The 12,471-nt window shown below is 50.1% G+C and overlaps 1 protein-coding gene across 2 annotated transcripts in view; it reads right to left on the reverse strand.

Annotated features, from left to right (window-relative positions):
• The window catches only part of GOLGB1 (golgin B1), a 36,880-nt gene extending 26,427 nt beyond the window's left edge, over nt 1-10,453 (reverse strand). Inside the window, exons 1-8 of one of the 2 annotated variants that reach the window (XM_054989049.1) lie at nt 10,400-10,453; nt 6,108-6,210; nt 4,817-4,969; nt 3,718-3,861; nt 2,428-2,568; nt 1,738-1,860; nt 1,116-1,229; nt 134-536 (exon numbers count right to left, since the gene is read on the reverse strand). In XM_054989049.1, coding sequence (XP_054845024.1) covers nt 134-536; nt 1,116-1,229; nt 1,738-1,860; nt 2,428-2,568; nt 3,718-3,861; nt 4,817-4,969; nt 6,108-6,197 — 1,168 coding nt within the window. In that variant the 5' untranslated portion in view covers nt 6,198-6,210; nt 10,400-10,453. Of the gene's footprint in view, nt 1-133; nt 537-1,115; nt 1,230-1,737; nt 1,861-2,427; nt 2,569-3,717; nt 3,862-4,816; nt 4,973-6,107; nt 6,211-10,399 lie in introns of both variants that reach the window. The other variant, XM_054989048.1, reaches the window with a different exon arrangement.
• Between the last annotated feature and the right edge of the window lie 2,018 nt (nt 10,454-12,471).

The following is a 12,471-nucleotide window of genomic DNA, read 5'->3' on the forward strand; positions in this document are numbered from 1 at the left end:
TTCCAGCCAGACAAATTAAGGTACAAACTGCAGGGTTCCCTCCTAGCAGCAGAACTAGTTATTTCCTGACTGCAGAAGGTACCGTTAAATCAAGAGACCCAGCAGACCCCCCCCCAAAGTCCTGTCTCCTAACCTTGCGGGCTGGAAACTTGATTGGCAGAGCACTCCAGGGGTGGCTTCACATCCTGCCACAGCCGGCTGTTCTCCGCGAGGAGGGCATCGTAGCGGGAATGCAGGTCCTGCTCTGCTCCTTGGAGCTGAGCTATTTGCTGGCTCTGCTCTCCCAGCTCCTCCAGGCGTCTCTTCTCGGCGTCTCTGCTCTCACGCCCGTGAGCCTCTTCTGCTGCTCTTGCTTGGGCCAGCTCCTGAGAGAGCTGTTGTACCTCCTCCTGTAAGAGATGGCAAGCCTGCTTCCTCTCTGCTAACTCCAGTTCCAACTTTTCCACAAAGCTCTGGGATTGCTGCCTCTCGGAAGCAGAGGTTCTCCTCAGGGACTCCAGCTCTGCCTCGGAGGTCTGGAATTTTTCCAAGAGGACCTGAGAAAGAACAGCAAGACAAACTCTCTTTTGGGGCACACCGCCATGGAATGACACGACCTCCCCAAAAGCAGCAAGACATCATCCCGTAAGGTTCTGTGATGAGATACTGAAGAAAACCTCCCGGCTCTCTGGGGGATTTCAGGAACACCAGAATCTTGGGCTTGGAGGCAGAAAGCTCAGTTTGTAACCTGCTCAGCCAGTGAGCTGCGTTTGAAAGCTTTCTGCATCCCCAGATATTGTCACGGAGAAAGCCAACCCAAACGAGGCGCTGCAGATAAGGGACAAGAGATTCTGCAGGTTGTGAAACTGCCTCTCAAAAGATTCTGGACTGACTGGCGCAATCAGACTGGGAAGGAATTCTCTGCCAGTCCGGGGGGGGGGGGGGGTCGGGGGTCTGCCTTCGCCTGCAACGTGTGACCGAACTTCAGACGACTCAGCACACTGGGCCACCTGCTTGCTGGATTCTGTGGGGTGATTTGTGCTGGAGGGCAGGGAGGCTGACAGGGAGACCCCCCCCCACACCTCTATCCAAGGGCAGCTGGCAGCTTCCAGCCGCTTTCGGCTCCGCCCAGGTACCTGCTTCTGCTCCTCGAGGCTGTTCAGCTCCTGCTGCAGCAACTCCACGACCTGAGTCCGGCCCAGCAGGGCTGCCTCCTGCTCCTCCAGCTTCCGCTGCAACAGCCTCAGGTTCTGGGACAGAGAGAAGATCGATTGCCAGGCTAAGAAACAGCAGGCCAGAGAGCACCGCAGGGGCAGTTTGGCCTCCCGCAAGCCCCAACACTCCCCACCTCAGGCCAGCTGATCTGGCCACATGGATCTATGGCACAGCAACCAGGCTAACAGACTCTAAATAGGTCTGACCACAAGGACAATTTGGAAACTCCAGAGGGTGCGGAAATGGGGCGCTAAACAGAGTGTGCAGTTTAGACACATTCTGCAGTTACTCTGTTGGCTACGGATTAATTTCTGGGTTCAGTTCAAGATGCTGGCTATTACCTGGCCCAGGGCCCACTAGGTACAGGATTTCCTCTATATGCTCCATACATCTGAGCCTGGGACCTTCTCCGTGCCAAGCATGTGCTCCAGCACAGAGCCACAGCCCCTCGGAGTTCGGGGCCTTTGCCGTCAGAGTGGACAAAGCTCCCCATGCATCCCGCCAAAAGCAGAGTTTCCTTGCGCAACGCTGCCTCTAACCCACCTGCTGCATTTCTGCTTCCAGAGTCGACTGGGCCGCGAGTTGGTGCAACTCTGCTCGGTGCTGGCGGGCCTGCTCCTCGAGGAGGGAGTCTTTCTCCTGGATCGCCCCTTGCAGAGAGCTCAGCTGCCGACACAACACACAGATCACAAAGCCTTTCAGAAAAAGACCTGGCATGTTGGAGGCAAAATGGGACTTGGAGATTCCCAAACAAAGCTCTAATCCATCCCGCTGCTGTAATCAGGCCCTCTCCCCACAGCTCCCGTCTGCAGCATGCCAAGGACGCTGATGCAGGGGCACAATAGGAGGCTCCACTCTGGATTGCTCCATTGCTATGGCACCCTTGGATACAAACACATGGGGAACCTCTGCTGCACAAGCCCGACTGAAATGAATAATAGCTCCCACGTGTTTCAATGTGACTTGTACAGGGGTTTGCGTGTGACTTTGTGTTCATTGTGATTTTATTACCGTTCCTTCACCGGATGTTGTCGTCCCTCTAGTGGACTGCACTGAGCGCATCTTGCACACAATGTCTCAGGTCAAACCAGTGAGTTTATCTACTGAAAAGCAAGGCTAGGACACATCTCTTGCACTTCAAGGATGTACAGAGAACGCGTTCTCCATTCCCTTGCCCTAGAGGCTAACGACAGCCGCCAACAGGCATCCCTGCTTCAACTAAGGTCTCCGTACCTGGGACCGTGCTTCTTTCAAGCTTCCAGTGGCCTCCCCCAGCTGTTCCTGCAGCTTCCCAGTCACTGCCTCCTGCTCCTGAAGCTTCCTTCGCAGCGCTTCCACTTCCTCCTCCTGTTTTTTACATGTCTCTTGGTCACTCTGTAAAGAATGGCGGCAAGAGACGGAGCAAGAGAACTCCATCAACAGCTGCACACATGGACTACTGTCTTGCTGCTACTCTGAGGATGTGCACAAAGGAAAGTATCACGGAAAAAAGCCAAACCAAAACAACCAGCTGTGAAAACTAACTACGTCATAAGTCAAAAAGATATATCACGTGCATCATACAATGGCACATCTAAAGGTATAAACCCAATAAAGTTTTAATTTATATGCATTTAATCATATACCATTCTTTTAGTATCTAATAAAGTTCTCTCATGCCTAAACAAAAATGGCCAATCACCCCAGTTACACCAAGGGCTCAGCTGCACTCTCCCGCTCCTACTGCCTCCGAGGAAGCCAGCTCACTCCGTTATAGAAGGGAATCTTAAGTGCAGGGATCGAGCAGTCACTGTCCCCCCCCCCCACAGAAAATAAGGGTCCTCAGGAGTCAACACTGCTTCCCCCAGCGAGCCTAACACAGGGATTCCACACAGATATGGACAGATCGGTCACATGCCCAGGTGGATACGAGTGTCCCAAATGGCTGACCCCTTATCCCACTTCTCAGTCTCAGTTCTAGAGACTCTGGGACTTCGAAGGATGTTCCGATAACTCCATTTTTAAAAATTAAGTGCCTAGTCACTGAGGCTGAAGAGCTCAGCTTGCAAGCTGTGGGTGCTGCCTGGAGAAATCTCAGAAGCCAGCGAAGGGCCCAAGGAGGACTTCCCACAACTGGGAGGACGCTTTAGCACACTCTGCAGGGTGGGGGGGGGACTCACTGGCCTTCACCATGGCTTAGTGTGGGGTGCATGTTCAATTATTTATTTTACTTTATTTTATTTATTTCAAATTTCTATTTCACCCTCCCCGCGAGCGGGCTCAGGATGGATACATATTAAAATACAAAATACAATAAGAACAAAATACAATAAAAATCCATACACATTCATGCAAAACAGAGGGAAAGTGGACGCATCTCTTCTAAGTGGCACCACTGATCCCGGCCTGGGAGCTCCGTTTTCCCACTGCAGAGACTGAGCTCCACGAGCAAAGAGCGTTCACAGCTCTGCCTCCAAAGCGGGAGAACTAAGAGGGCCCCAGCAGTAAGGCTGGAGAGGCTGAGCGGGGTCACAGCAGGCCCACCTTGCAAGGAGGCGGTGGCTCTTCCGTCGGCACGGCAGCTCTCTGCTCCGCCAGCTCCTCGATGCGCTTGTTCAGCGATGCCAGCTTGGCTTTGGCCTGCAGCTTCAGCTTGGCCAGCTTGGCGTCAGCAGCCTGCCTTTCCTCCTAAAGACGGGCGCGCCACAGAGAGACGACAAGCTTAAAGCACAACAGCATGCCACAAAAGCAGACACCGCATCCACTCTGAGGGGAATTGCACATTTCAGTATCTGCAGGAGGAGGGGCATCAGACGTTGTTATCTCCTGGGAAGAGCTGAGAGACAGAACTCAGCCTGTCCAGCTGAGGGGAAAGGACACAGGGGAGGGCCACCACTGGCGCTGCACAGGCGGCGGCAGCAGCTTCCTCACTGGAAAGGTGTACATCAAGGCGGCTTATGGCACAGGGCAACCAATGTGGACTGTGTGTGTACAAGAACCGGTGGCTATAAAGGAGCAGTGAGTTTAGCAATCAGAAGGTTCCTAACTCTTAGGGCAAGAAGAGCAAAGAATGGTCTGTCTAGGACAGAAGGCAGACCCTTGTCCTCGGCAGACCACATTCAATTTCTGACTGGTCGCCTCGTATTTCTCAGATGTTGGGATTTTTGAAAAGAAGGGTAGAGGAGGAAGACACTGTTATAGCCCAGCCAGCAATTGCATTCTTGCACAAAAAAACAAGATTTGTTTTGCCTTAAACTGCCAGAAGTTCTGAAATTTGCTTCTGAAATTTAACTCAGTGGTGGACCACAGGGATGCTAGCAACAAAACAGACTTAAAAAGCTGATGTCTAAGGCAAGCTACGAAGGGATCCTGCTCACTGGCCTTCTCCCACTGGGTGTTCCTTGGCTTACTTGTCTGAGTCATTTACAACTATTTGCTCCTCAGCCACTATCGGGTGCGTGCTGCAGAAACTCTTTGCCATGGGGTTAATCCCAGAAGGGCTGGTGATGTGGGGCTAACCTCCTGCTGCAGGGCAGGTGCTGGACTGGATGGCCTTCTGGCCCCTTCCTAGCCCTATGGCTACAAGGCAGCTCCAGGCCGGGGACGGGACCAGCAGCAGCCCCTTCGAACGAACCAGAGGTACCTGGAGGGAAGCATCCTTCTGCTGAAGCTGAGCGTCCTTTTCCCGCACCAAATCTTTCAGCTGCACCACCAGCCTCTCCATGTGGGCCAGCCGTTCCAACACGTCCTCTGGGGGCTCCTCCCCATTCTGCTGGCTGGGTTGCAACTCCGGCCCCTGCTGGAACAAAAAGATGGACTGCATGAAACACGCACACGGCACCACAAATGTCTGCCCAGAAGCTTGGCTTCATCACGAGGATCAAATTCCTGATGGGTCCAGAGGCCCTAATCAGAAGGCAGGCCCAGGAGACACAACACTGGAAGGCTGCAGCATGAACACTCACCTGTGACTCCAACCTGAACCATACTTGGTCCTGTTGCCAACAAGTGACAAGCTGCAGGGGCGAACAAGCCATTGCAGACTGACCACCACAAACAAGTTTCCATATTGCTTCAACTGCAATATTTCCCAGTTGAGCCAATCCTCACATTCAGCTACGAGCCATCAAGCGTTAAAAGAACAAGAGGTAAGACATCATGAGGCTGTGTAGAGGTTTAAATGGTGTGGTTATGCTGAGACTGGAAGCCAGCTGAACTGAGGATGGCCCATGGAAAGGCACAATACACGGCGCTGCCCTGATACCTGTCTGGAGACAGAAGCTGATGGTGTCTTGCCTCATAAGGTTAAGCTGCTGAAGCCCAATACAGCCGGGACTCTGGGATCTGGGCTGTCTGTCTCTTGCCTTCTGAAACAACTCTGGACGCTGGTGTTCAGCACTGCCTCAGTATTAGCAGCTCAGAGAGCTCCTCTGCCTCACGTCCAGCCTCCAAGCTCAAACAAACCAAGATGGGAATGGGGGAAGCATTTGGACTTTGAACCACTCTGGGAGGAGAGCCAGTGTGGTACAGAGATCACAATATCGGGCTGGGGTTCGTTCCACAATTTCTATGGAAACAAATACTTCCACCCATGAAGTACAATTCTCTGTCCCCCATCTATGGCAGCCCATATTGTCACCTGAAATCCTCTTCTTGGGGGAGAGAAGACCTCCCCGCCAAGGGACATGAGTTTGGGCTGTCACAAAAGCAGGGAGGCCAAAAGGTCACACGCTGTGGGCAGAGGTTATTCCGCCTGCAGAAATGCTGGTGTGGATCCTGAGAAACCTTGGTTCCAGTCCCCCCTCCACCATGAAGCTCGCTGATGGATCCTGGGACAGTCACACACCTCATCGATCTCACAGGACTATGGTAAGGAATAAAATATGGAACTGAATGAAAATGGACTAGACAAAGGGAGAAGAAAGGGTACTTACAGCAGGCACAGCCCCGTCCCCTGCATCCTCGCCTTCCCCCGACAACTCCTGCAGGACTGTATTGGCCAGCCCTGACAAACGGCTCAGCATCTTGAACCTGTGGCTGAATGACAGAAAAGGGGGAGGAGGGGAGAGCACATTTTAGCGGAGACACAAAAGCAGTGGGGGAGGCCTGAGAAGGCTACCGATTGATGCAGCCACTGCACAAGGGACCGGCATCCAACACAGGAACTCTGAGCCACCCCTAGAGCACCATACCACCAGCATCCCAGCCCTGTGCAGGAGAACACACCCTGGCAGGAAGAGCCAGACCCACACGTCTGTCCCTGCTGAGCACTCATCTTGCCCTGAACTGCCAGATTCCACTGAACCTGGGCTGCCCCTCATTCTGCAGCCAGACATCCAGGGGGGCTCTTTTGGTCTTCTACAATCATGCAGGCTAGGAAGCTTTTGTTCTTCATTCCTTCTTGGGCCCACAGTGCAGCACAAATGACTGAACGCACAAAAACCTTGTTTATTTATTTATGTTATTTTATGTTGTTACGTTATTGTTATGTTGTTATGTTATTGTAATGGGCTGAGATGTTCCAGAGACTTATTTTGTGGGGCTGCCTTTCCTCTGCATCAAGCAGGCAGCAGAACCCCAAAACCCTGGAAGAAACAAACAGGGAGGGGCAGGGGCAGAGTGGTCCAAGGCCCCCCTGGGCTCACCTTCTGTATTTTCCCTTCTTTGCAAAAAACTGTGGAGACAATCCCGGGGGAGGGGGGGAGGTGAGCCACTGCAGAGCAGAAGTCAGCCCCAGCCTCTCACCCCCAAACAGGAAACCTTTCAATATACATTTAGCTAGAGAAGCCAGGTCGTTTCCCAGTAACAATGACTCTCACCCCCCTCCCAATACACACTTCAGGCTTATGAAAAGCACACAGGACACTTTTGCGGGCTCGGCCCTTAAGTGCCAACAGGAACTCCAGTGAACGAAATTCAAACACCTGATAAGAGTTTCCGGTTAGAACTCCCTGAGGCAGGGTGGGGCAGCTGTGCACACCAACGACAGCCTTTTTCTTGGGGCTGTTAATTTTGATCAGAGATTTCCTTGGCATGGCAGAAAGTGCATCACAGCAGCTAAGAGACTGAGACACAAATTAGGAAGCCGCCCGTTTAAAGAGGCGGCTGTGGCTCAGTGTGAAAGCGCTTGCTTTGCATGCAGAAGGGCCCAGGTTCAATCCCTGGAATTTCCAGTTTTTAAAAAATCAGGTAACAGATGATGTGAAAGACCACTGCCGGTCTGGATAGACAAGACTGACCCTGACAGGCCAGTGGTCAGATTCAGGATAAGCAGCTTCGGGCGCATTCATGTCTCCAATTCAAAGCCGGCATTAATTCACTCAATGGGTTCTGGCTTTCCAGCTCAGTCTTTTGTCTCCCACGTGAGGGGGAATAAGACTGACCTCTCTTAGAGGGCCGTGATCAGAATTACAAGAAGATTAACACTGAATAAATAATATTCTTATAAATTATGTAAAGTGCTGAACAATTAAACTACGACCACCAGTAGGAATCATGGTGAGGAAAAATGCAGAGCGACATGTGAATTTCGAACTCACAAGTTCCAGTTTAACGGCATTAGATTTTTCACAGCAAGCTTCATATATAGTACCGTAAAATGCCAGTTATGAGAAGGCAGCTGACAGGGGCAAGAAGTCCATCCAAATTACTTGCCCACAACAACTTTCACTAGCCTGCCTTCGCATGCAAATTCTCTTATGTTCTTACCAACAAACCTGTATCCCAATTTACAAAAGCTTCCCTGCTTGGTCATCTAGAAGCAAGCCTTACTCACCACCACCAACTATGAAAAGCTTGGAGGGAGTAGGGGCAAAATATATTGCTCAGCCTACCTCACGGCTACAGCTCCATTTTGGGGGAAACAGAAGTCAGTCTTTGAATCCCAGCCAAGCACTGATCACCCTGTATAGATGTTGTTTCAATGTGGGAAAGCCACGTGGCATGTCGCAACACAAAGACCTTTTTGCCCCTTCCACCTAACCGTCGGCATATGGTTTTCCTGAAGAGCGAACTGGCAAAGCTGCCCTACAGGAAGGTAAGCAGGAGAGGATAAACCACCAAGCAGGTTGCACAGCCAGCCCAAGAGAACTGGCTAAGGGCACACAGCTACACCCATGTTAGCAAGAGGCCTGATCTGCTCCACAGGGCATCCATCTGCTGCTGCTCCATCAAAATATTTTTGTCACCATCTTCCGGGTTTTCATTATCAATGCAATGCAACCACCAGCCTGCTGAACTGGAGCTAGAGCCCATCTGCCATTTCCCTCACAAAGGAGGATTACCAACTAAAGAATATTAAACCACCAAGTTAAAGAAATCTTAGTGTTGCCAGTCCCCTGCTCACTTGGCGGACCCAGGGGGACTGGCTGACCACATTCACTCTGCCCAGGAGGTGTGCAGCTGAAAGGGGCATGCACACTCCCGCATCGCCAGGAAAAGTCATAGTTTTCTGGTGCTGTGAGAGCACACGTGCAGGTTAAGTACCTGCTGCCCCATCCTGCCCCATCCAACCCCAGGGGACTCAGCAACCCAAGTCGCAGCCAATTAACTGATGATTTGAAACTGTATCAATGTGCATTCTCCGTTTTCTTGATGATTCAAAACCGTACTGTAAGGAAATCCCTCATGTAATGCAGGTAGACATAAACTTACCACTTTTGATCTATTTATTACATGCACACGCTACGATTTTATAAAGGCAATAGAACTAAATTAAAATATGGTTCAGGAGGGAGCTTTAATGAAGGGAATGGGACTGTGAACTGCTATATCACTCTGTGTAGTGTTTATATCAGCTTTCAGTATGTATTGTCCTGCTCTCACTGCATTTTCTACTTATATTAATAACATTATGTATACTCTGTTGTTTCAGACTGCTGTAATCGTAGTCCTATTACATTGTTTATTCAATGACTCATCTTACTGATCTCATTGACTCTAGGTAATGTGCTTTTAGTCTTATTAAGAAAAGTAGAATACAATGATGTTATTGTTGTTGTTACTTCAAGGAGGCTTATAGAAAGATATGCCATCAGGCATCAATAGCAAAAATTAAAATAATCTTTCACCACAACGAACATCAATAATAAAAATCTAAATTTGCCATATTTGACAATGTAAGAGCTTGTGATAAAGGTGCCCTTTAAGGGACTGTTCTCTCCTGACCATCTGGGGCAGGATACTCCCCAAAGCTGTGGGATAGGACACTATCCCCAAAAGCTTGCTCCTGGAAGTTTGCCTTCCTCAGGGGATTACTGGAATAGCAAGCAACAGAAGATGAGAGCACTTTGAACCTAAAACGCTGCCTGTCTTCCTCCCTGTTCCCACGATCTTATCAGAACAAAAATACTTTCAGGGAAAGCACCGTGCAGAAAAAAATAAAGTTCTGGGGCACCTTAAAGGCAAATAATACTTAATTCCAGCAGAAGCTTTTGTGGACCAGAACCCACTTCTCATTAAGAGCCCACTTTGCATCGGAAGGACTCAACGGAATACACTTTTTTCAACATACAGATAGGTAATGTATCCTATGCTGAGAATTATTGCAGTAGTTAAACAATATCTGAAGCTTTTCTATGAGTTATTCACTATGCCCATAGAGCTGTTTTTCATCTTTTGCAGAACTTTTTGAAACTAGACAAACACATACATGTATTTTTTATTCTCTGCAGCGCATGGTGTTATAGAGGTCTTTACCGGTTGGCTTGCATTCTAGTGACATTTATTATTATTGTTGTTGTTGTTGTTGTTGTTATTGTTATTGTTTATTTATTTGTAGACTGCCTTTCTCACGGAGATCCAAGGCGGATCACAGCACTGCGAGTGAAAAGACCATATAATCAACAGCTACAACGTTCACTGAGCAAAGCACAATAATAAACAATAAAAGCGGGCAGGAAATGAACTCTGCAGCCTGGAGATCAGCTGCCATCCCGGGAGATCTCCAGGCGTCACCGGGAGACGAGCAAGCTCGGCTGGGCTGAGGGAGCGACTGCGCCGAAGCCGCCGAGCCTCCTCAGTCCTGGCCGGGCCCTGCCCGAGGCGCCCCGAGGCCCTGCTTCAGGCCGGCCACCCCCTCCTCAAGGGCTGCCGCGGAGGGAGGCCCTTCCCCGCCCGCCCCGGAGCGGCGCCTGCCCGTTGCTGGAGAAGGCCCGGCCGGGCAGCTTCCCCGGGGCGCCTCTCGCCAGCGCTCCTGGGACCCGGATCGCCTCCGCCGGGGACTCACCTCAGCGCCCGGCCGCGCACTCCCCTCACCGGGTTCCGGCCACATCAGCAGCGGAAGTTCCCTTCCCCTCTTCCGGCTGGCTTCCTTCCCGCCCCCTTCGCTCCACAACGGACCAATGAGAAGCCGCCTTTCGACAAGACGGACAGACACTTTGCCCAACCGCCGCGCGCGGCTTGGGCCGTTGCCGTGGTTGCACGGCGGAGGGCGTTGGCGCGTCTCTCAACGTGGTCGCCCGCCAATCGGAAGCCCTGGCCGAAGAGGTGCACGAAAACAAACAAAGAGGACCAATCAGAAGAGAGTAGGAGGTCGTTAGCGATTTGGACCAATCAATGTCTGGGAAATAAGGGTCGTTGGCTCTTAGACCAATCAGAGAGTGCAATGGGAGGGGCGTCACTGTAGAAAGCTCCTGAATAAAAACATTGACAGAGATTAGCTGGGGGAAGAGTTTTGCATTTGGTAATTTATGCTAAGTGGCACAACAGGATTTGACCGCCTTGCTGTTTCTGCGCATTTATTAAAATAAGGATACCCCTTTTGCACCAAATCCAAGATTCTAACATAGTTATTTATTTGCTTCGTTTATGTGTGTGATGTGCCTTCAAGTCACCTCCAACCTATTGCAACCCTATGAATGAAAGACCTCCAAAACGCCCAATCATGAACAGACTTGCTCAGATCCTGCAGACTGGGGGCTTGCAGTCTCCCTTTGGGTTGATGACTGAGCCAAGGAAGAGAAAATCTTGGACAACTTCAATTTCCTCATTGTCAACTTTAGAATTGTGTAATTCCTCGGTAGTCATTACTTTTGTCTTCTTGATGTTCAGCTGTAATCCTGCTTTGGAGCTTTCCCCTTTAACCTTCATCAGTAGTTGTTTCTAGTCTTCACTATTTTCTGCCAGTAATGTGGCGTCATCTGCATATCTCAAATTGTTAATGTTCTTCCCACCAATTTTCACTCCACCTTCTTCTAGATCTAATCCAGCTTTCCTTATGAGATACTCTGCGTAGAGGTTGAACAGGTAGGGAGATAATATGCATCCTTGTCTGACACCCTTGCCAACTGGAAACCATTCTCTGTCCCCATGTTCTGTCCTGACAATGGCCTCTTGTCCAGAGTACAGGTTGCTCATCAAAACAATCAGATGTTGTGGCACCCCCATTTCTTTTAAGACCCTCCATAGCTTTTCATGATCCACACAGTCAAAATATTTGCTGTAATCTATAAAACACAGGCTGATTTTCTTCTGAAATTCCCTGGTACGTTTCATTAGCCATCATCATAATGTGATCTCTGGTGACTCTTCCGTTTCTGAATCCAGTTTGAACATCTAGCATTTCTCGTTCCATATTATGTCATTTATAGTCTGCCTTTCTCACTAAGACTCAAGGCAGATTACACAGCGTAAGGTTAGTACAGTCAATATCAAGGACATTCCCATAAACAACGCCTTCCGCCCCAATGGAGACCCAGAGCAGCGCATGTCCTTTTCTTCTCCTCTCCTCAATTTTATCCTCACAACAACCCTGGGAGGTCAGCTAGGCTGAGACTGTGTGGCTGAAGAAGAGAACTTTGAACTCCTGGAAATCAGGTTAGTCTTTAAGATGCCACTGGGCTCAAACCTTGCTGTTCTACCACAGACCAACACGGCTACCCCACCTGAATGCTAAGTGTTGGTAGATGCTAATTTTGTGCATTCCCTCCTGCTCTGGGAGGGATGGTGGCATGGTATAGCCCAGTCTTGTCTGATCTCAGAAGCTAAGCACGGTCAGTACTTGGATGGGCAACCTCAAGAAAGACTGCAGAGGAAGGCAATGGCAAACCACTTCTGCTTCTCACTTGCCTTGGAAGATCCTTGCTGGGCTCACCATAAGCTGGTTGCGACTTCACATATGCATGCACACCTCTGCTCTAATTACATTTCACACTGTACATCCACATCTTCCCACCTTCTGATAAAAAGACTCAGAGATCCCTGTTCCTACTCATATCTGATGAAGGGAGGTTTGACTCTCAAAAGCTTCTATGCAGGAAACCCTTCATTGGTCTTTAAGGAGCTACTGGATTAGAGTGT

This window comes from Eublepharis macularius, chromosome 9 (assembly GCF_028583425.1).
Source record: "Eublepharis macularius isolate TG4126 chromosome 9, MPM_Emac_v1.0, whole genome shotgun sequence".
NCBI classification, from domain to species: Eukaryota; Metazoa; Chordata; class Lepidosauria; order Squamata; family Eublepharidae; genus Eublepharis; species Eublepharis macularius.